Here is a 21396-nt window from a genome sequence, read left to right as displayed (position 1 = left end):
GAATTTACGCGATGGTGCATCTTCATAATGTGCCAGTACATTCAGAAGTGATTGCGTCCGCAAGTTCTGGCCCGCAATTCGATTACCATGCCAGATCACGCTCCTAATCACTAGACTTAGCCTCTTGTAATTTCATTTTGTTTCCGAAGTGCAAAAAGGTTATTGAATAACATGACAATTTTTATTGCTAACAGCAAGACGATAAAACATGAAGCTATGAGGCAGCTGAAAAATTTGTGTTTCAAGAGCTTCCATAGATATTTTGAATAATGGAACCGAAGATGAGACAAGTATAGCTGTAAATGAAGTGCCCTAAATACTGTAAAATAAAATTTTTATGGCCTTATTTTATGTATTTGTTAGAGAGATTACATATCAAATTAATTTTATTGCTCATAATTTTCCTCAGTACTTGCAATACTCAAAGTAGATAAATTTATCACAATTACAACTGCTGTTAGCCTTTCACTAAAAAGTCAAGTATCATTTCAAATTTTTAAATTCAGGCATCCATTTAAATTATCTATATTATCTACCTATCATCTCCTTCTTTTGAATGAAAGACAAAATTAGCAATAGTAACAATATATGCCTGAAATGTTGCATTATATTTATAAGCCCAGCTAACGGATATTGATTTTGCTTAGCTCTTTATCAACTATATTTTATCGAAAATTGTAGATATGCTCAAATATATTTAAAATGTTTAATTTCGTATTGAAAAAATTTTCATTTGTAAAGATTTATACCAGAACATGACAAGCTATCAGTATATTATTAAAATAACTCTTGACAGAAATTAGTAGTAACATAGTTAAACATTAGTTTAAAAACATAGTTCAAGTTTGATCTCTAGCTATTACTGAAACATTACTGAAGCAAAAATAGTATCAAGGCAATAACCCGAAGTGTAAAATCTTTGACTTGTTTAAGAACAATCTTTTATCATCGGCATTATACACCCATGTGCAAAATTAAGAGAATATGCAAGTTATGTCTATGTTTACAAAAAGTACTGAACCAAAGGTACGCACCGAAGAATTATGAAAATATTCAGAGTTTAATACGTAAGCGTATTAGGGCGGAGCTGTGACTGTGAAGGGGATATAAGCGCATAAGGCTTGTACTTCTTCACGACATTCGGGATGTTTCTCGCAAGAGTTGGATATATTTTTATAAGGTGTCAGGTAAAATGAGTAGCCACAAATGTATGGATAACGGAATGAGATGGAGAATTGTTGGTAGATTGAAAGCACGCCAATGTAACGCCCACTGTCTCCTGTAGTTTACGGAAACAATTTCCGGACACTGGATCCGTATTCAGAAGACCTGGACAAGGTCGACCAAGATTCACAATGACGAATGAGGATCGTTATTTGGCATTTTTAGCGCGGCGACACAAGTTTACAACACAAGACTGAGCTGTATGCTGCCGCTGGAACATCAGTTTTGTGGTCTATGGATGTCCAAACGCTTCATGAGATAAGGCTGTAAGCCACAAGACCTGCTGTATGCATCTCGCTTACTGTAACACACAAAATAGTACGTTTAGCATGGTGCACACTACATGCGCCTTGGGCTAGACTTCAGTGGGGCACCATGCTTTTTATAGATGAGTCGAGATTCAGCTTGAACACCGATTCTCAACGTACCTGTATCTGGAGAGAGCATGGAACACGATACCATCCCTCCGTCATCAGGAAAAAGGATCATTACGGTGGTGGAGGTGTAGTGGTCTGGGCAGACATTATGTTGGAAGGCCGCACATCCCTCCATTTGTGTTCGATAAAGGCTCCCTGATTGTTATGAAGTATAGAGAGGAGATCATACAGCCCTATGTTCAACTCTTAAGGCCGTAGTTGGCCCTGGGTTCGTGTTAATGGACAAAACTTGTCCATAAAGGACTAAGCTGGTCGATGGTTATCTGGAAAGTGAAGACATTCACCGCATGGACTGGCCAGCCAGATCGCCTGACCTTAGACCATGTTTAGGCAATTTCACCTCTCCATTTCCCTCTCCATTTCACCTCTCCATATTTCTCGAAGTTAAAAACTGCCTTGCTGCAGGAATGGGATAGGATCGACTGCTAGAGAGTCTTCTCAACTGCCTCCTGTCCAGTATGCCGTCACGCTGCACGACCTGTCTGGTTGTGAGACTAGTTTTCAGTTCCATATCACAACATTTATTTTGAATGTCCCTGCACTATGACCTTCACTGATAATCACGGATACATAAAATGACTTTTGAATGGTACATCTCCTTCTCTTTTATAAATGTATATTCATATCAAATTTCATTAAAATCTGTCCATTAGTTTTTCAGAAATTCGGAATAATGTGCAAATTCTTTTCATTTTTCACATGAGTACATATAGCACCAGTTTGATTTTAAATCCAAACGGCAATGCAAATAAAAAAAATGACACGAAGTGCAACACCATGATGATAATTTCTTCACTTTGGTAAAAAAACAATTTTTCTTTATAGTCATACACATGATACACTTAATAAGTGTTATCAACTGCAAAAAATCAACGATTATTTTAAAGTAAATGAATTTTGCTTCTCTATTTTCAAGATAACCATAATAGTTATTGCATAGTTAAATAAAATTGAAAAGATAATTATTTTTCTTGATTGAAAATATAAAACTAAAAAAAAAAAAAAAAAAAAAAAAAAAAAAAAGAGGGATTTTTAAATAATTAAATTAATAACATTATAAGGTATTTCTCCCGCCCTCCTAGCATGCCTTCGTGGTGTAGGGGTTCTGCACGCTGGGCCGGTATTCCAGAGGTCCGTGGTTCGAGTCCCGGCGAAGGCGATTGTTCATTTTTCATCTCTCCGGCTTTTCCAATTAACCTAATGTCTCTACAACATACAGAAATCTATTATAGAAATAAAAATAAATTACCATCTTCATTTTTTAAAATAATATTTTACATACTGGTATATAAGTTTTCTGTATTCTGTATATTCGAGCATCACAGTGGAAGGTCAGAAATAGGTTTGCTGAAGGTTTATTTCTAGAGGTATTCTGAAGTTCCAGATACAGCATAAATTTTGGGCCTAAGCCTTGAACCTTAAAAAAATATGTTATTTTATGAACAGCATTAGTATTAACACATATTTTTAATAAATCAAATATGTGTACATAATATTTATATATTTTGAATAAGATTATATTTTGTATTTTTATTTATTATCATACATTAATTCGGATGCTATACTCACAAAAAAAGAAATAATTTAGCTCTTAAGATGTCTGTATTAATCTATGAAGAAAGCGAAAAAAATCATTTATATAAGTTCCTTTATTAAAAAGTATCACCTATATTTATTTTTTTATCCGTACATACTAAAATACCAAATACCAAAATATTAAAATACCAAATATACTTTTATAGTATTTAAAATATATTAGACACATGTTTTACTTTAATTTGGTAAAGACACCGAAATCTTAAATACTCTAAATTGAGAAAAATTCAGTGCGATTGACTCAGGTTAAATGAATTCTTTTTAAATATATCCAAACGGATATTTTATAAGAGAAGTTAAGCAAAGTTAAATGTTTTTAAAATTGTGCATACCATTCCAGAATTTTTATACCCCTTGTATCTTTTACCAGTTAGCTTGTTAGTACGTTACACTAATTGAGCACATTTTTAAAAGCACTGACTGCTAGTACATCATTTTAAAGCACTAAATACTAATAAGACAAAGACATTCATCCATCGTCTATACATTTGATTACTTACAGAATTTTAGAATGGTGTATAAAAATGTACTACAGTAACCATTTTGAAATATTCATATCACTAGCCAAATAACATGGCACATTAATTCTATAATTAATACTCTTAAAGCCCCCCCCCCTTTTTTTCCCACAACAACTTATAACAGATATTAATTTTTATCACTAGGAAGGTATTTACTTTGATCATTAGATATCATGCAAGCTTGCTTTAATGATTTAGAAAAAGATTTTTTTAAAGAATAATACTACATTCTACATAAGTAATTCTTAAATCTAAAATGAACAAAAAGATATCACCATAAAATACTTGGAATTCATAAAACTATAGATTTCCAACCTAGAATTTATAGCTATGCGTGTGGAACCTTGAGAACTGGTAAACGAATAATCGCTTTAACTCAGGAAACAGAAACGTAAACTCTAGAAGGGTTAATTACCCTTTCTTGCTCAAAATAAGGATTAACAGATGGCCCTTTTCTCAGGACGTACAGCAAAGCCTCCACTTGGGCTTGAACTCAAAACTACACAGGAAATCAAACTTAACTAAAGTAAAAAAGATATAGCCGAAGCTATGAAAATTCTACAGGAGTTGGCCCCTAAATGCTCTAAACGGCGAAGCTATCAAGGGCCTGAAATATGGCCGAGCGTAATAATAGCTTAGAGAGAGTGTAGCCAAAAGGCAAAAGCGCGCTAGTCAGAATCTCTGGCTTTCTAACGAAATTAGTGGAACTTGACTTAAGTACTGCTCTTCCTTCATTTGCATTAACCGCGATTCTATCGTAAAACCACACTCTGCGTGGAAATTTGTAAGCTGAAATTAGAAGGCGACAGGAAAGTAGCTTTGACTAAAGATAACTGTTAAAAACTTAGGATAAACCTTACAAAAAAAAAGCATCATTCTTTTTAAGATATAAGTAAAGTGCATTTTTACATTATTTATTTATTTTATTATTATATGAAAATATTCACACATAAGTTGACAGCAAAATAACCAATTAATATGCTTATCATACAGTACAGTGTTGTTTAAGAGTTTCTTAAATATTACCAAGCAAAATTACTTATATTGTTACGGATTTGTAATTAAAATTGCTTTATATTCCCGTGCAATGCAGCACGAGACTTATTTGAAGAGAAAGCTACGCCGGAAAAATTAAAATACAGGAGCACGCGCATTTAACATTTTAATAAATAGATATCTCGTAATGTACTCTTTTGCTATCGAGAAAATACCAGAATGTTCCCGTGCATGATTAAAAGGCTTATAAAAGCTGGAAGAAAACATCTCAATTCAGTTGTTTACGTAGTTCTTGTTGTTCACTGTAGCGAATTCGCGGTGAGATCGGATTAGCTTTCTCTTTGTTTTGAATTCAGTTCTATTTAAAGTTTTAGTAGTTTAAAATATTACTACTGTGAGATATCGTGCGAATATCTGTGAGGAAAAATTTCAACATTTTGTTTTATTTCTTGTGATAAGAATAAATTTTACTAACGTTTTATTAATTATTATAAATTTATCAGACATGCGCATTCAATTTATTACAAACCCGTACGCAGGCAACAATATAATAAGGATCATGGAGCTTAAACACTGTTTCAGCTTCTAATACTTATTAGATGCTCAAGAAAGTTCATGTGACGTTATTATATGTTGAAAATCTTTCGTTAATGTCAGCATTTTAGCGAAATAGCTGCTGTTGTCAATTTTTACTTCCTTGTACGAAGTAAAAAGGGAAGCATTGTAATCGCAAAAAGTTTCAGGCAGCATATTTCAACGAAAATATTCATTTTGACCGCTATCGAATGCAATTTAACGATATTTTTGCGTGACATCTGTACTTAAGGACAGAATAAAAGACCCTTTTCCTTCCAAAAAAAAAAAAAAAAAAAAAAATTATAAAACTGCTTTAAAAGAAATTCGGAAGAGAATTTTTAATGGTGTCTGTACGTACGTATGTATCTCGCATAACTCAAAAACGAGAGTAGCCTCAGAACTTGCAATTTTATATATAAGACTGTTTTAACATGTAGATGTGCACCTCGTATTTTGGTTGCAATCGGTCGCACCAAACGTATATAGATATATTTATATATATATATCCACTCTGTTACCCGGCTCAGTGATCTCAGTTTCTTAACTCCTATATGTTTGTAAATTGTGCATTTTTTGCTTTAAAAGTGATTGAATTATGTTATTTTTATCTTTCGGTTAAGGTTTTTATGCCTTTAGTAAATCTGTGTGCAATATTTTTAGAATTATCAGCAATTTAAAAGCTGTTTAAGTGCGGTTAAGCCTAATTTTTAAATAACATGGCGGATATGTTTGCTTACATTTGAAAGAGCAAAATAGTAGATTTGTTGCCAATTTAGAGTGACTAAGCTTCGCAAGAACAAAGATAACGCTTTCATTTATTATTGCGAATTAAATCATGCTTAATCCTTTTTGGAATTTTTTCGAGGAAGTAAGTGTTTTAAGATTTACTTCGTAATTTTTAATATAGATATTTTGAGTTTTTATGTATTTTTGCCTTGTCGAGAAGTGAGAACTTACTTAATTGAATGAGAAATACTGAATCGTCTGTGAAAAACGGTTTCTCTTTAGTTTTGTCTGCTTAATTTCTTTTATACATTGTTCTAGATTTATAATAATAATTGAATAGAACATGTGGCAACAATTATATAATTCTTCAAATGATATAAATTTTATGCATTCTGAGTTATAATATGAACGAAATATAACGGTGTTAAGTGAACCTAGCGCCAGTGTATCGCTATGGTAAACAAATATAGTGAATTTTAAAGAGTGCATTTATCCTATTGTGGTTGGTTCGCTATCGACGAAGTAGATTTAATTCAATCCAATAAGTTTAAATGAAATACAAGAAAAAATGCGTATAATTTAATATTCCGTACAAGGAAGTCGTGGTGTACACATCAGATTTTTTTAATTGGGGATATCCTAACATCTATGCTAATTAACCATGCTGGGAAATTCTATGAAAAATCCAATTTGAGGGGGGGGGCTAGTGTAAATAGGTTAGGTTAGTATATTGATTACGGCATAGCACATGAGAGCTATCTACCTGTAGAGAAGGAGGCATTTTAGAAAATTTTTAGGGAACTGGCTCATATTCACTTTACATGTAAGGAGTACCATGAAAATTCCAATAATCAGCCCATTCACCAGAATTTTAACCCAGTTGTAGGTAGGAATATAATTTTTTCCTTGTTGTACAACATATTTTTGCGTGCGTACGGGTTCGTAATTGATTGAACGCATAAGTCTGATGAAAAGTTAATAAAATTTATTCTTATGATTCCTATTTATTCTTATGGGCGCGTGCCCATGTGAGCACAGTGGGCAATGAAGCACATTTATTAGCGTATAATATCCTGCGAGCAAGCTTGGAGCAGGTTTCCTCTTGTAAATAGTACAGAAAGCGTTGGATTTCCCTTACTAGTGGTGAGCGGCTCAGTCCGATTATTGCTTGTAAGCTTGAAGCACTGTCGGAAATTATAACGCTTTTTTCTTGTTGTTTCCTGGCAAATTTCACAGCTTCTCTAATGGCTAACAGTTCAGCTTGGAATACAGAATTTGTGGTATTAAGCTTTGCCTGCCATGTTTTAAAGAGTAAATAAATTCTTTAGCCAAAGTAGGTACTTCCGACACCCATTTTAGTTTTTGACCCGTTCGTATAGCGGATTGGGAAATGGTGTACTGGAGAATTCACTATTTGTTTTTTTGTGTAGAGATGGTTTGGATGTAGATCTAAATTGTGCTTATGTTCTTCGTAATCTGTTGGATGGTACATCGTATTATTGAAAAAGCTGGTTTGGCGCAGCCATGCTATTTTTACTTTTGTTGCCTCTTGTTCTATTGTAATGGCGATCGGTGGGATACCTGCTACAACATTTAAAGCGCTTGTGGGGGCCCTTCGATATGCCTTTGTGATTCCCAGGAGAAAAAGTCTTTGTACAGAAAGTAATTGTCTTTGGGCATGCGTAATAAGGTTTTTGCCCCAAGCTGAAACGCCATGTAACATAATTTTTTCTGTTACTGTATGGTACCATAGTTTTTGTAATTTTGGGGATATCCCCCAGTTGCTAGCAGCTGTGAATTTCTGATAGTTGCTCAAGATTATGAGCTTGTCTCTGATATATTTTATGTGTTGATATCAGGAGAGTCTGTTATCTATTATGACGCCCAGATAAAAGATATTATTTTATACTTTTATTTTCTCATTAGATATCCGAATTATTGGGTATCTAGGATTTCTGATTTTCCCGGTTTTGGAATGTGAAATGCTTTGCATTTTTGTATTGATATTTTCAGCTGAAATTTGTCCGCCCATTCTTTGAATAAAATATAAGTGAATTGTTTGAGTTTTCCTCGATTTCTCTACGTCTTGTGTCTATGGCGATGATTAACAAGATATCATCGCCATAGGCCAGGGCATGCGTATGGAGGGGAGTTGTTAAACATTTTAAGCGCTTCTTTGGCGATTAGGTTCCAAATGACTGGACCTAAACAAGACCCTTGTGGGCATCCTCTAGTGATCTTGTCCGTCTGAATGCCAGTGTTGAAGGTATACTGCAGCGATCTGTTACTTAGATAATCTCTTAATAACCTCAGAATTCCATCTGAGCAGTTTATCGTTGATAAAATTTGCAATGCATGCTTCCAACATATCGATTCGAAGGCTGCTTGTATGTCCAGCGAGGTAACTAGGGAATGTAGATTCTGACTTTCATTCTGTTGTAGTATTGCAGATTCTGGAATGCATGATGTATGGATTTATTAGCCATGAAGCCGAATTGTTTTTGATGCATTAGCTTTGTTTTTGCTCAGATGGTAGTTTAATCTCGCTAATATTAACTTTTCTAGAAGCTTTCCGAGAGCAGGTATTAAGCATATTGGTTTATATGAGTGTGGATTGACTTGTGATTTGTTCTTCTTTAAGAATAATACTAATTCTGCTTTTTTTAAAAATACATTTGGGAATGTTGCTGATCTCCAACAAGCATTTACAAATGAACTGACTACATTTTTGTTAGCAGAGTGAATTTGTTTTACTCAGGCTTTGTACCGCCGTCTGAGAGCTTCCCTCTGCTCCTTTCTATTGTGAGGGAATAGTGTCAACAATGTAGCTTGTATTTTTTGAAAGTGGCTTTTTGTTTGTAGCTTGAGATACAGATGTCTGTCACTGTTTGAATGAAACTGTCTGTTGAGGCATTTACTTCTTCATTAGAGTTTGCTATTTCAAAGTAGCGTATAATATCCTGCGAGCAAGCTGTTATTTTCGTTTTAAATTTGCTGTGGCCTCCATACGTTGTTTTGAAACGTCTCTTTACAGTGAAGTTAAGTTCTTGTAAGGTTATGTAGCGATGATCGCTTAAAGATTCTTGGTCCAAGACTTTCCAGTTAGAAACTATAGGTTCAATACCGGGCGTCGCTAGTGTAAGATCTATCCAGCTTTGAGCCTGTAGGGTTTGAAAAGTTGGCTGGCTATCCGGGGTGTTAAATAATATTAAGCTCTTTTCTTGTAGAGATTCAAGTAGTATTCTGCCTCTATCAACAAAACACCTCATATGATTTTCTGATTTAGCGCCCCAGATGGGCTGTGGGCGTTAAAATCGCCTGCTATGAGGTGTTTTGTTGATAGGGAGAAGTTCAGGTTATCCAATTCTAGCAGCACATCATGGAGTTCTAGAAAAGGAGGTGCATATACAGCTGTTAAATAAAGAGAGGATTTTAAAGTTTCTAGTTTTATGTTAACTGTGTGTTGCGTGGTGAGGGCAGGGACAGGGGTTAGAGGACCATTACAGATTATTGCTGATTTAGCTGTTGTGGAGAGGAGAGAAAATAGACCCGTTGATAATTATAGCTTTCTCGTTTCTTGTGTGAAAATCAGGTTTATATGTTCTTCCTGGGCTATTTTTAACGCATGTGGCAGAGTTATTTTTGCTCGTTGAAGGTTTATCTGTAGCATTCGTAGATTAGTTATTTGCTGTAAAGAATTTTGATGAGTGGTATTTCCTGGAAGTGTCGAAATCTGAGACAATATGCTCTTGAAAGTAACTCAGCTAGCTTTAGCCTGTAAGTTGGGCAGTCTCGATCTTTGGCATTATGTGCTGTGTCAAATTTTGTGCCCTGTTGTTGATTGTGGCTTTGTCAGTTCGCGCAGTCTTTCTTGTCACTTGAGCAAGCTGTGTAGGTATGCTCTCCTGCACAATTTGAGCAACAGGGAGGGCTATGACAATGTTTACCCTGATGCCCCTGGCCTTGACAACGGTAACAACCGGTCAATGTTATATGGGGGCTTGACGTGACAGTGATTGAAACCAATTTGAAGTGTTTCCGGAGTTGACTGCAAAGGCTGGGGGTGGAGAAATATCCACTATCCAGCTGTTGACTATGCCCGACCTCTTGAGTGGCTGTCTCGGACTGACATCAAGGGTTGGCAGGTTGAAGTATTTAAATAAAGTTTAATATCTTCCGCACACATAAGATCAGCCCATATCTCTATGTCCGTAAAACAATAATCACGGCATTTACAACAATAAATGTATCTGCGGGTCAATTAAATTCCTTTGAGGACCGCATGCGAAACCCCAGATCGCGAGTTTGAGACCCACAGGAATTCATTTTAGGAAAACTTATTGCCAAGATAAACAGGGTATTTACTTTTATCATTTAAGAACACAGAAATTATATTATAATTACATTGTTGGATGCACTTTCTCCCCATAAAATATTTCAATGCATTTTTACAAAAGAGTTTATCCCTTTTCCCAGAAAAATACTCCCTCTCACTTATCCCTTTCTTTCTACTATATTTATCCCTTCACTTACATTATTTCGTTGAGTAATTTTGACATTCTGACATCTTAATTTTGACATCTTAAATCTTGGATGAGGACTCCAATTTGCGTCCATTTGCGGGCCACCTTATCAGGGAGTTGAACTTTCCCACCTAGTGCCCACATTGTAAATAGTGTACATAGTGTGTATATATCTCGTATCTTTATTACGCTTTACTTCATTTAATTTGTATTTTTATGCATTTTATATACTCAGTATTTTTTCTTCACAATTGTTACTCATTTATTGTGACTCCCACTTAGTCACGCCTAAACTGGGCCTGTTTACTTATTAGTGAGCTCTTGCGTTGCTGGACTTCCTGTCTTTTATCCGTCCTCGCTCCTCCTTACGGCGGACATTATATGAAGATAGTATTATGTTATTGCGTCCATTGGCATAAATTTGATTGAGCCAGATAAACTACTGATCTCAGTGGTAATCTGGCGATAGGTTTATCAGTCAGTCAGTCATTTCGTTAAGAAGTGCAGAGAGCATGCATATTGGTGATGTGAACATGTGTCTTTAATTTAGAGAAAAAGATAAAAATATGTTTCGCTTCATATTTTAGAATATTTTGGGGGGATGGAGGGGATATAATTTTTTGGGAATAAAAATTTTTCTTTTTGGGGAAACTGTTTTCCCTTTTGTGGAAACTGTTTGGAAATTTCGTTTTGGGGAAAAAATAACTGCTAAATAATCTCACACCATGTTCAAATTCCTGGTACATTAGGAAAAACAAAGCATATCACACTCATGATGTAGAAACTATAACAAATTTTAATTAACTAATTTTTAATACACTGAAGCGCCACTGAATGAGGATCAGACAGCATTACACAAATATCGTGATGCTGCTGCCACATTTCTGCTTATTTTTTTAATACTTTTTGGGAATTCTGAAATTTTATTGTTTTTAATTTCATTTCTTTTGGATCTTTGTGGATTTGGGTCTAAATTCTTACTTTTTGTCTATAACAGATTAATTTTCAGCAGCATATTGAGTGGAAATAAGGTTCGGATAATTTTGTGTCAAAATAAAAATTTGTGATAATATATATAGTATCACCCATTTTCAAGACCACACGAGCAGCAATTTGTTACTAACAAGTTTTTCTAATTCATTTGAGACATTGATGTGTATGAGTATGCTTTAATAGCTGCTTTGTAAAGACAGGGCAAGCTAGGAAGAAGAAAATGCAAACAAACTCAAAAAGACATGATCTCTGAAAATTCCTCGGTCCTAAGGTATGGGCGTTACTGGAATTCTACTGCATAATTATTCAAGTTAAGTATTCTAATAAAACATACTTATTCTTAGAAATTTAAATGTATGAATTTCCTAACTAAAAATATACATATATTTATAAAAAATAATAACATGTTGATAAAACCTTAAACATGAAATTTATATAAATAAACTATTATTAACCTCAGGAAAAAATATAAAAAATAAGCATTAGGCAAACATACTTGGGCCGATAGTTTTAAAGGATCAATGGCACCATATGATACTGGATTCTGACTAGATGTTAAGGCATTCACATATGCCCTGGCAGTTGTAAGACGGAGACGATATAAATCATGTTGAAAAGCTCTGTGCATTACTGGAAAAAATTCAAACATAATCCCGTTTAATACATATTACTAATAAAATCAAGTTTTAAACTACAAGTATGCTATGCATTGAATTACTGATGGAATGTTCTCTTTCCCTCATGGTCTGATCAACAAACAATTTTGTTTTCTTAGGTAGGTTTAGTTTAGTATTTTGAAGATCTCGAGCAGAGGAGAAATAGTCCTGACTCTGGAACTTAGCAGTTCTCTTCAAAATTTTCACTGCTAAACCGCCACCTGTAACAAATAACTTTATCAATTTGTGATTCTCATTTATAAAGTTTATAATCTTTATAAATGAGAAATATTCTTAATAATGATAAGTTTATGTACAAAATTAATTTATACAAATACAATAACTTATTCATCAGACTGAGAATTCAGTTTATTACAAAAACCGCACATTTAATGAATACAGTATCAAAAGTGTTGTTTCAAAAATTATACATAGAGACAGAGAAATTATTTATTTAAAATAATTTTATTACCTCTCATGCACATAACGAGGGAGTTATCTTCACGTCCAAATCTTCCAAATCGAATAGCTGATACAACATCTTCAGCAGCTAAGACATCAACCAGAAACTTGTCCTGATAAAAATGAACTGTTCCATCACCTAAAGCAACAGCTATTAATCGCAAACCCATCTGCATAATGTCCACAGATTCCAGTGTGACTATACTACTGGGAAGTTTCACATTCCATAAACATTTACCCTAAATAAAATTGTTTCTTTTTATTAAGTGGTATTCAAACAATGTGGGAAAAACTTCACTCTAAGAATATTTCCATTTTTATCAGGAGATCCAACTCTTTTAATTTTATTTGATTATATGTAATATTCTTAATAATGATAAATGCTAATCATATAGTTAAGATACTTGACATGAAGCAAAAAGATATATAAGACACTGAAAGACAGCAAAATTCTGCCATCCTGTGCGATCCACATTACACCATATACATGATTTTAAAAGTTTTTATTTCTAACAAAGGTTTTACATAAGTGCAAAAAGCAAATATAAGAAACAAATTGAAAATGAAAAGGTACATAATAAAGCTGAGATGTTTTGCCATGTTATCCATAATTTATGCAATAATATTATGCACGGAATATGAGCTTGCCATGTTTTTAGCAAAGGTTGAAAATAAAATAGTGAGAACTATTTTTATATGAGGGAATGCCTCTAAACCGAATAGGTAAAACTTGAGTTAACTGACGCCATAAATATTCTGAACTAAAATGATTCAAAAGTTGCAAAAAATAGGAAGGCTCTGTACAAACTGACAATGCATGACAAATATTCCCTGATATAAAAATCATATTCTTCCTCTGTAGTTTCCCTTGCTAAAATGTTGATTAACTCACTTCTGCGATACCTCATACTGGCCTGATCAATTGCTTAATAGATAGCAAGCACATACATTTAAGAAAAGAAAATAATAATAGTGAAAATTCTTGGAATCTTTAAATAGTGAATGAAATAAACGCTGGGTACTTCATTCTACATCATTTACCAACTCAATATTTAAATTTTAATTGATTTTAGTCTTACTGATTAATTATGAAATATGTATCTTGTGTAACTTAAAACGCCAATCGAGTTTTCTTAAATTTTAAATTTTTGAGCCTCATATATATCGTTCCTAATTTTTTGTTGCACAGCTGCAGACTTTTATGGTTAGGTTATTTGATTATGGTAAAGCACAAGAGGGTTATCTGCCTAAGAGGAGGGATGCGTTTGTGGAGGACTTTCTAAGGAAAACTAGCTTGTATTTAAGGTACGGAAGAGGAAAACCACAAAAAATCAACCATCCTCAAGTAGCCATCCGAAAAAAGGATTGACAGTATTTGACCCCGGGTCAGACTAACAATATACAAGAGTCTTAAGCACTAGGCCACTGAATCAAAATTGTAAAACCAACCTTGTATTTAGCGTGAGTATATTGAAACACTCAATCGATTTCGACGGCAGCTAAAGGTCCCTCCTCATCAGGAGAAAGAAGAAAAAAAAAAATAAATAAATAAAGTGGAAGAAGTCTCAGAAACACGTGGTCCTTATCAGCACTGCACGTGGTTATAACCGGATTTTTAATCAGAGTTACACTGGCCGCCTACTTTTACCGAGCCAGGTTATCTGATCAAACATGTAACAAAAGGACAAGAAAAATTAGTGAAGTTAAAAATAGGGAGCGAGGAGCAACTGCATCTTCACGCTCAAAAGCTGAAATTCGAATAATGGAAAGCAATGAACGAATTTTTATACCCTCTGGTAGTACCAAACGCGAGGAGGTAACGCCATCTATCGGCAAAAAATAACTGAATTAAGATAGTAAAATTTTAAAGGCATTAGGAAGGACTGGATTGGACTTCAAATCATTAACTAATCATGCTAAATCTTTGTGAATATGAAAAGCCTCAAGAAAATCCAATTCACCTATGGAAGAAGCCTTTTGGATAATTTTTGCAGACCTAAAGTCAAAATTATGGTTAAATGTCCAACTATGATACGCTATTGAAGACTTGTTAATTTCGCCTTTTCTGACATAAGATTCATGTTCCTTGATACGAAACTTCAACGCTCTTTTTGTTTGGCCAATATATCTTAAACCACACTGACACGATATACTATAAATTCCCCAAGAATTCAAGACAGAAACGCAATCTTTTAGAATCGAAGGGTGAATTTTATTAATAGGGGAGAAACCGACTTGAAAATTGAATTTCTGGAGAATCCGTGCAATTTTATAGCTAACAGAAGGATAAAATGGAAGCACGACAAGGTCATTAATATTATTTCTAACAGTGGAATGTCTTCTTTGATGGGAATCTGAAAATTTTTTAACGGCTTGATCAATAATCACGCGAGAAAATCCACGGTCAATCGCAACTGCCCTCAAATAATTAAGTTCATTGGTAAGCAAAGATTCAGAGGAACAAACTTTTAAGCGCGCGGAATACATAATAGTAAAAAAAAGCCATTTTTTGCTTAACAGGGTGGCATGACTTGGCATGGGGTGGTAAACAAACTGCAAAGGGTTTACGGTACACAGTAGTGCTAAAATCAGTTTCATTGCGTGTCAGTGTGGTTTAAGAATATCAAGGAAGGGGAGGGAATTGTTGGATTCAATTTCACGAGTGAATTGGATGGCTGGATCAATTGAATTCATAATAGATAGAATCTCGGATAAATCCTCTTTATAACCGTCAAAAAGTGCGAAAGTGTCGTCAACATACCGAATCCAAAGACGAAAAGATAGTTTATCAAATAATTTCATCTCAAAATAGTACATATAAAAATTATGAATTCAATTGATCCAGCCATCCAATTCACTCGTGAAATTGAATCCAACAATTCCCTCCCCTTCCTTAATATTCTTATAATCCGCAATGAAACTGATTTTAGCACTACTGTGTACCGTAAACCCTTTGCAGTTTGTTTACCACCCCATGCCAAGACATGCCACCCTGTTAAGCAAAAAATGGCTTTTTTTTACTATTATGTATTCCGCGCGCTCTAAGTTTGTTCCTCTGAATCTTTGCTTACCAATGAACTTAATTATTTGAGGGCAGTTGCGATTGACCGTGGATTTTCTCGCGTGATTATTGATCAAGCCGTTAAAAAATTTTCAGATTCCCATCAAAGAAGACATTCCACTGTTAGAAATAATATTAATGACCTTGTCGTGCTTCCATTTTATCCTTCTGTTAGCTATAAAATTGCACGGATTCTCCAGAAATTCAATTTTCAAGTCGGTTTCTCCCCTATTAATAAAATTCACCCTTCGATTCTAAAAGATTGCGTTTCTGTCTTGAATTCTTGGGGAATTTATAGTATATCGTGTCAGTGTGGTTTAAGATATATTGGCCAAACAAAAAGAGCGTTGAAGTTTCGTATCAAGGAACATGAATCTTATGTCAGAAAAGGCGAAATTAACAAGTCTTCAATAGCGTATCATAGTTGGACATTTAACCATAATTTTGACTTTAGGTCTGCAAAAATTATCCAAAAGGCTTCTTCCATAGGTGAATTGGATTTTCTTGAGGCTTTTCATATTCACAAAGATTTAGCATGATTAGTTAATGATTTGAAGTCCAATCCAGTCCTTCCTAATGCCTTTAAAATTTTACTATCTTAATTCAGTTATTTTTTGCCGATAGATGGCGTTACCTCCTCGCGTTTGGTACTACCAGAGGGTATAAAAATTCGTTCAGTGGTTGCTTTCCATTATTTGAAGTTCAGATTTTGAGCGTGAAGGTGCAGTTGCCCCTCGCTCCCTATTTTTAACTTCACTAATTGTTCTTGTCCTTTTGTTACATGTTTGATCAGATAGCCTGCTCAGTAAAAGTAGGCGGCCAGTGTAACTCTGATTAAAAATCCGGTTATAATCACGTGCAGTGCTGATAAGGACCACGTGTTTCTTCCCCTTTATTTATTTTTTTTTCTTCTTTCTATGTATTTCTTTCTCCTGATGAGGAGGGACCTTTAGCTGCCTTCGAAATCGATTGAGTGTTTCAATATACTTACGCTAAATACAAGATTGTTTTTACGATTTTGATTGTCACATTAGCGTGTTTTTCTTCTAATCTACTAGGCCACTGGTTAAACAATCGCTTCTGTCTAATAATTGCTAATAATGATGTCTAATAATTACTTTTCTTTCCTCATGCAGTATTCGCAAGTGCTTCAAAAATTATAAATTTTAAAAATACTAAAATGTTTACACATAATACTTTTCAAAATTAAATATTAGATACTTTTGCAAATATTTAAAATGTTTTTAAATCTGAGACATTTCCTAAAAGCATTTAAATAGCAGAAATTGAAAAACTGAATTAAATATATTCTTAGAAATTCAGGGGAACAAATTTTGAAATAATACAAATTATAACTGAAAACATAAAAAGCATGATATATATATATATATATATATATATATATATATAAACCCAAATTGTGTCGTTTTTTCTTATTTTTAAAAACAATACTATAAAAGATGTTTAATGTAAGTTAAGAATTTATTTTAAAGAAACAAATTTTGAATAATTTAGTTTTTCCTAGATGCAGCAAATGATTTCTTTTCTTCCCTCCTCCAATTAGCATCATTGCTATTTTGTTCTCCTCTCTCAACTCTGAATAGTAGGACGAAATAAAAAGAAGCTTCCAAAGATTGAAGGTTATGTGCAAAGCTGCCGGAGTTTGGTATGTAATGTATTACATTATTGCATTTTCTTAAAAAGTAAAGCTAATGGTTTACTCAATTATTTCTAGACACAGACAATAAGTTTTCTCCTATTCTTTCTTAATCTTAATAGCTTTTCTATTTCATTTTCTTTTGGCCTACAACAATAAGATGAAATTAAATGAAGCTACTGAAGCTTTACAGCTATTGATAAAATCAAAAGAGAAAATAATGCAGAGTATATAATTATAAAACGGGTTTGTTATTGAGAAACTCACCTAATCATGCACATGACTAAAATTATTACATACTGGTAATAATGTTCTAGGTTTGGTTCGTCATTCCATTTAAACCCATTGCAACGTCAGAACACCCTTGTTGGGTGAAAGAAAAGACGGGTTGTCTTTTAAAATATTTATTTTAAAAACTTAATAAGAAATTCTTGAATAGTAATTAAGATAATCAAATCATTTCAGCCATAAATCATTCTGCTTTCACCCGTTTACAGCATCAAAAAGCTTTTTACACAAAGCCCTCTCTTCGTTTTTGTTACAATCTGGAAAAGAAAATTAGTCCCTTATGTCCGGAAACTCCACCAGGGGGTTTTCCGTTGCACATGTCTTCCAAAGGTCAGCTGCCCATTCTGTCTCTGACAATCAGATATCTCTCATTAAGCACCTGGAAGTCCGAGGGGTGCATATGTCTGAACGTCACACCATGCTGTGAATTTAAAAATTTTAATTTTGCCATTAGCTTTCTACTGGGAAGCAAGAGAGCTCATGGCTTAAAGGTAAAAAAACAGACATTGTAAATAAATAGTAGGAATCAATTCACCTTAAAACATATTCTAGTATATTGTATCAAACAAGAGTTGTCTTGTTTGATTTCCCATAATCATTTACCTACCAAGCAAGGTTTAAGCATAAATAAAGAAGCTTTTAATGAAGACTACCAAAAATTAGGAAATCTGAGTTCGTCTATGCATTTATAAAGTTAAAGAATAAGTTAAATAATAACATCATAAAATTTTTTTAGCATTATTTAAGTTTTTAACTCAGTTTCCATTTCATATCATCAATCAATTCTCAAGGTACTTTTTTAAAATGAAAAACATTTACTAATGCATTTTAAAACCTTATTTTTAATTACGTAAGAATTTAAAATAATTTTTATATTAAAAAATAAATATAAATAAGATCTAAATATTTACAAAAAAACACAACACTATGTTACCAAATCAAAAGTTAATATTTGATCCACTGAAAAAAAAAGGTTCCTTAAAAACTTTTGAACAAAGACTCAGAATTGCGGACTTAATAATGATTCTACCACTGTGGCATACATACTAGTTAGACCTTTTGTTACCAGCAGCGGTCCTGATTTTGTCGTCTGGAGAGGTCTCTGATTTTGCCGCCACTCTTTATACACAAAAGCTTAAAAAATATCAAAATGACATGCAAAAGAAATCAATTTAAAATTTACGTTTATTTCTGAATAAAGACTTTAATAGCAAAATTTCAAAACGTTATTATTATTATTATTATTATTTTTTTTTTTTTTTTTTGTTCGCAAAACCATCGATGGCACTACAGAGGTTGGTTGCCCCGTTTCTGTTATGTAGAGAGTGTCGAAAAATATATTAAATGCAAAATAAACATAGTTCTTAAATAGATCTTAAATTGTTTTTATTTAGAAAACTCTTTTCACAACTAGCAACATTTATAGCAACCGTGAGGAAAGTTCACAGTACTGTTACAATACCTGAACTTTGTTCCAGAGACTGTATTTTAGAATAAACTTCAGTACTCCTACTTCGTTTTTCTTAGCAATAAGGAAGACAAAACTAGGAATTCTTCTTTATTAATGCCACCGCGATCGTAATTTCGTTGATAATAATAATTTTTATTCAAAAGTTTTGGCGAAATAAATTCTCTCTTGAAATCTTGCAAAGAGTTCTTAGAATACTTTAAAGTAGAGTAAAAACTTCTTTTCTTCTCAATTTAATTCCGTGTATCATTAATTTTCTCCTGCTTCAGTCACTCGTCTAAACCTTATAGAATAATGTTTCACGCGAAAAATGCCGCCCCGACGCCCTCCCTCTAGCTACGTCGCTGGTTTACTTAAATCTGAACAACATTAGAACTGAATGAAAAGCATGTCTAAACCTTCTTAAACCCACCTTAGTATTATAACTGCTAAGAACATCATCCATAGTTCCAACAACTATGTTATTGTTGACTCTCTGCAAGCCAACACATTGGGACTTTAACTTCACACAGAACCGAGCTGCTTTATAACCTCTGAAAGATACAAATATTATTGCCATATTTCAAATAAATCAGTTTTGTCAGTGAAAAATATAATTAAGAAAAATAAGAAATGGAATTAGATTAACTTCCATATTATAATATACAATATTTTAAATACAAAGGTGTTTTATAGAAAATTTATTTACAATTCCAAATATATACATATCTGAATCGTTTTATCCGTTTCTTATGTTACTTTTCCAACTTGCAGAAAATTTCTATTGTATTTTTTAAAAACAATGTATAAATAGAAGTTATTAGAAAATAATTAGAAGTTAAGTTTGAATAGATAAATAGACTACTGGAATTACAGAAACTACTGCTGACTTTTGTTTTGTTACCGAGTGCGGATTTAAAGCTAAAACTCACACCTATGCTAAAAATACTGCGATACTTAAAATTAAAGTCTGGAGTATATTTTGATGCTTTAATAAAATTAATTCATAAAAATGTCAAAAATGCCTAAAAACTGAAGCAGCTCTTCAATATCAGTGTATGCAAGAAATTGTGATGGTTTGTAACTGTGTGAAATATATATATTCTGATTCAGTTTGTTGGAAAGAAATAGATCGCTTAGAAGCAGGATAATCGCAATCTAAAACTGCATGGAATTCACATATTCAACCCAGAATGGTGTCAATACAGTAGCAGTAATTTGATGATACTGATGTCATGTCAAGGAGACTTAATCAAACTATTCAAAGTGTAAAATTGTCGGATTCCAACTTTTTCTTAAACAGCTAAGTGTGTGGAACCTCTAGAACTGGTAAGCGAATAATCGCTTTAGCTGAGAAAACAGAAACGTCAATTCAAGAAGGGTTTGTAGGGTTTATATTTATTTTAACTAACATTTATTTTAAGTTTAAACTATCTTTCCTGTCAAGCCTTACTTTCCCCTGGAACTGCCAATGCCAGAGTATGTAAAATTTAGTAGAACGCGCAAGGATTCAAATTATCAGCGGAAGTATTCTGAGTTAAATAGAAAGGAAACGAGTTCGAAGGTGTGCTTTTCTTACTTCACGAGGGCGGAGGTAGTTAGAAATTGAAGAACCACGCGTTTCGGCCTGTGTGCTTGCCTAGGCAAATTGTTAATCTTTCAACGTAATATTCAGAGTTTGCTGAAGTATCAGCGGTATTGTAGAACGCGGTGAGGTCAGTTACGTTTAGAGAGCCTCGTAGTTAGTCTCTTGTTATTATCTCTTTTCAGTTTATTATTTTTATTTTACCGCCGGGTCGGCATAGTTTGTGAGCGTCAAGAGCACGCATTTGTAATTTCTTAAGTTCAATAAAAAGGGACTTAAACCCTTCTCAAGACTCTGTCTAATTTCCAGTTTCAGCAGTCACCACTTTGTTGCGTGCAGGTTGGAGGCGCGCAACTTTACAGGTTAATTACTCTTTCTTTCTCAAAATAAGAATTTACAGTCGGCCCCTGTCTTAGAGCGTACAGAAAAGCCTCCACTTGGGTTTGAGCTCAAGAGTACTAAGAAATCAAACTTAACTAATGCTTAACTAAAAAAATATAGGCGAAGCTATCAAAATTCTAAGGAGTTGGCCCCTAAATGTTAACTAACTGGCGAAGCTATCAAGGGTCTGAAATACGGCCGAGCGTAGAGAGAGCGCAGACAAAAGGCAAACGCGCACTAGTCAGAATCTCTGGCTCTCTAACGCAG

General features: G+C 33.7%; 1 protein-coding gene across 4 annotated transcripts in view; it reads right to left on the bottom strand.

The window, feature by feature from the left end:
• Positions 1-21396, bottom strand: part of BBS1 (Bardet-Biedl syndrome 1) — a 177076-nt gene that overhangs the window by 35723 nt on the left and 119957 nt on the right. For all 4 annotated transcript variants that reach the window (XM_085825486.1, XM_085825490.1, XM_085825489.1 and 1 more), the window contains 5 exons: positions 19597-19717; positions 12721-12949; positions 12311-12469; positions 12089-12222; positions 2944-3078 (listed from right to left, as the gene is read on the bottom strand). In XM_085825486.1, the coding sequence (XP_085681612.1) occupies positions 2944-3078; positions 12089-12222; positions 12311-12469; positions 12721-12949; positions 19597-19717 (778 nt within the window). The remainder of the gene's footprint in view (positions 1-2943; positions 3079-12088; positions 12223-12310; positions 12470-12720; positions 12950-19596; positions 19718-21396) is intronic.

Source organism: Stegodyphus dumicola, chromosome 10 (assembly GCF_044657685.1).
Source record: "Stegodyphus dumicola isolate Sdum_Otavi_A_Nest chromosome 10, ASM4465768v1".
Lineage (NCBI taxonomy): Eukaryota > Metazoa > Arthropoda > Arachnida > Araneae > Eresidae > Stegodyphus > Stegodyphus dumicola.
This window is presented reverse-complemented; position numbering and strand designations above follow the sequence as displayed.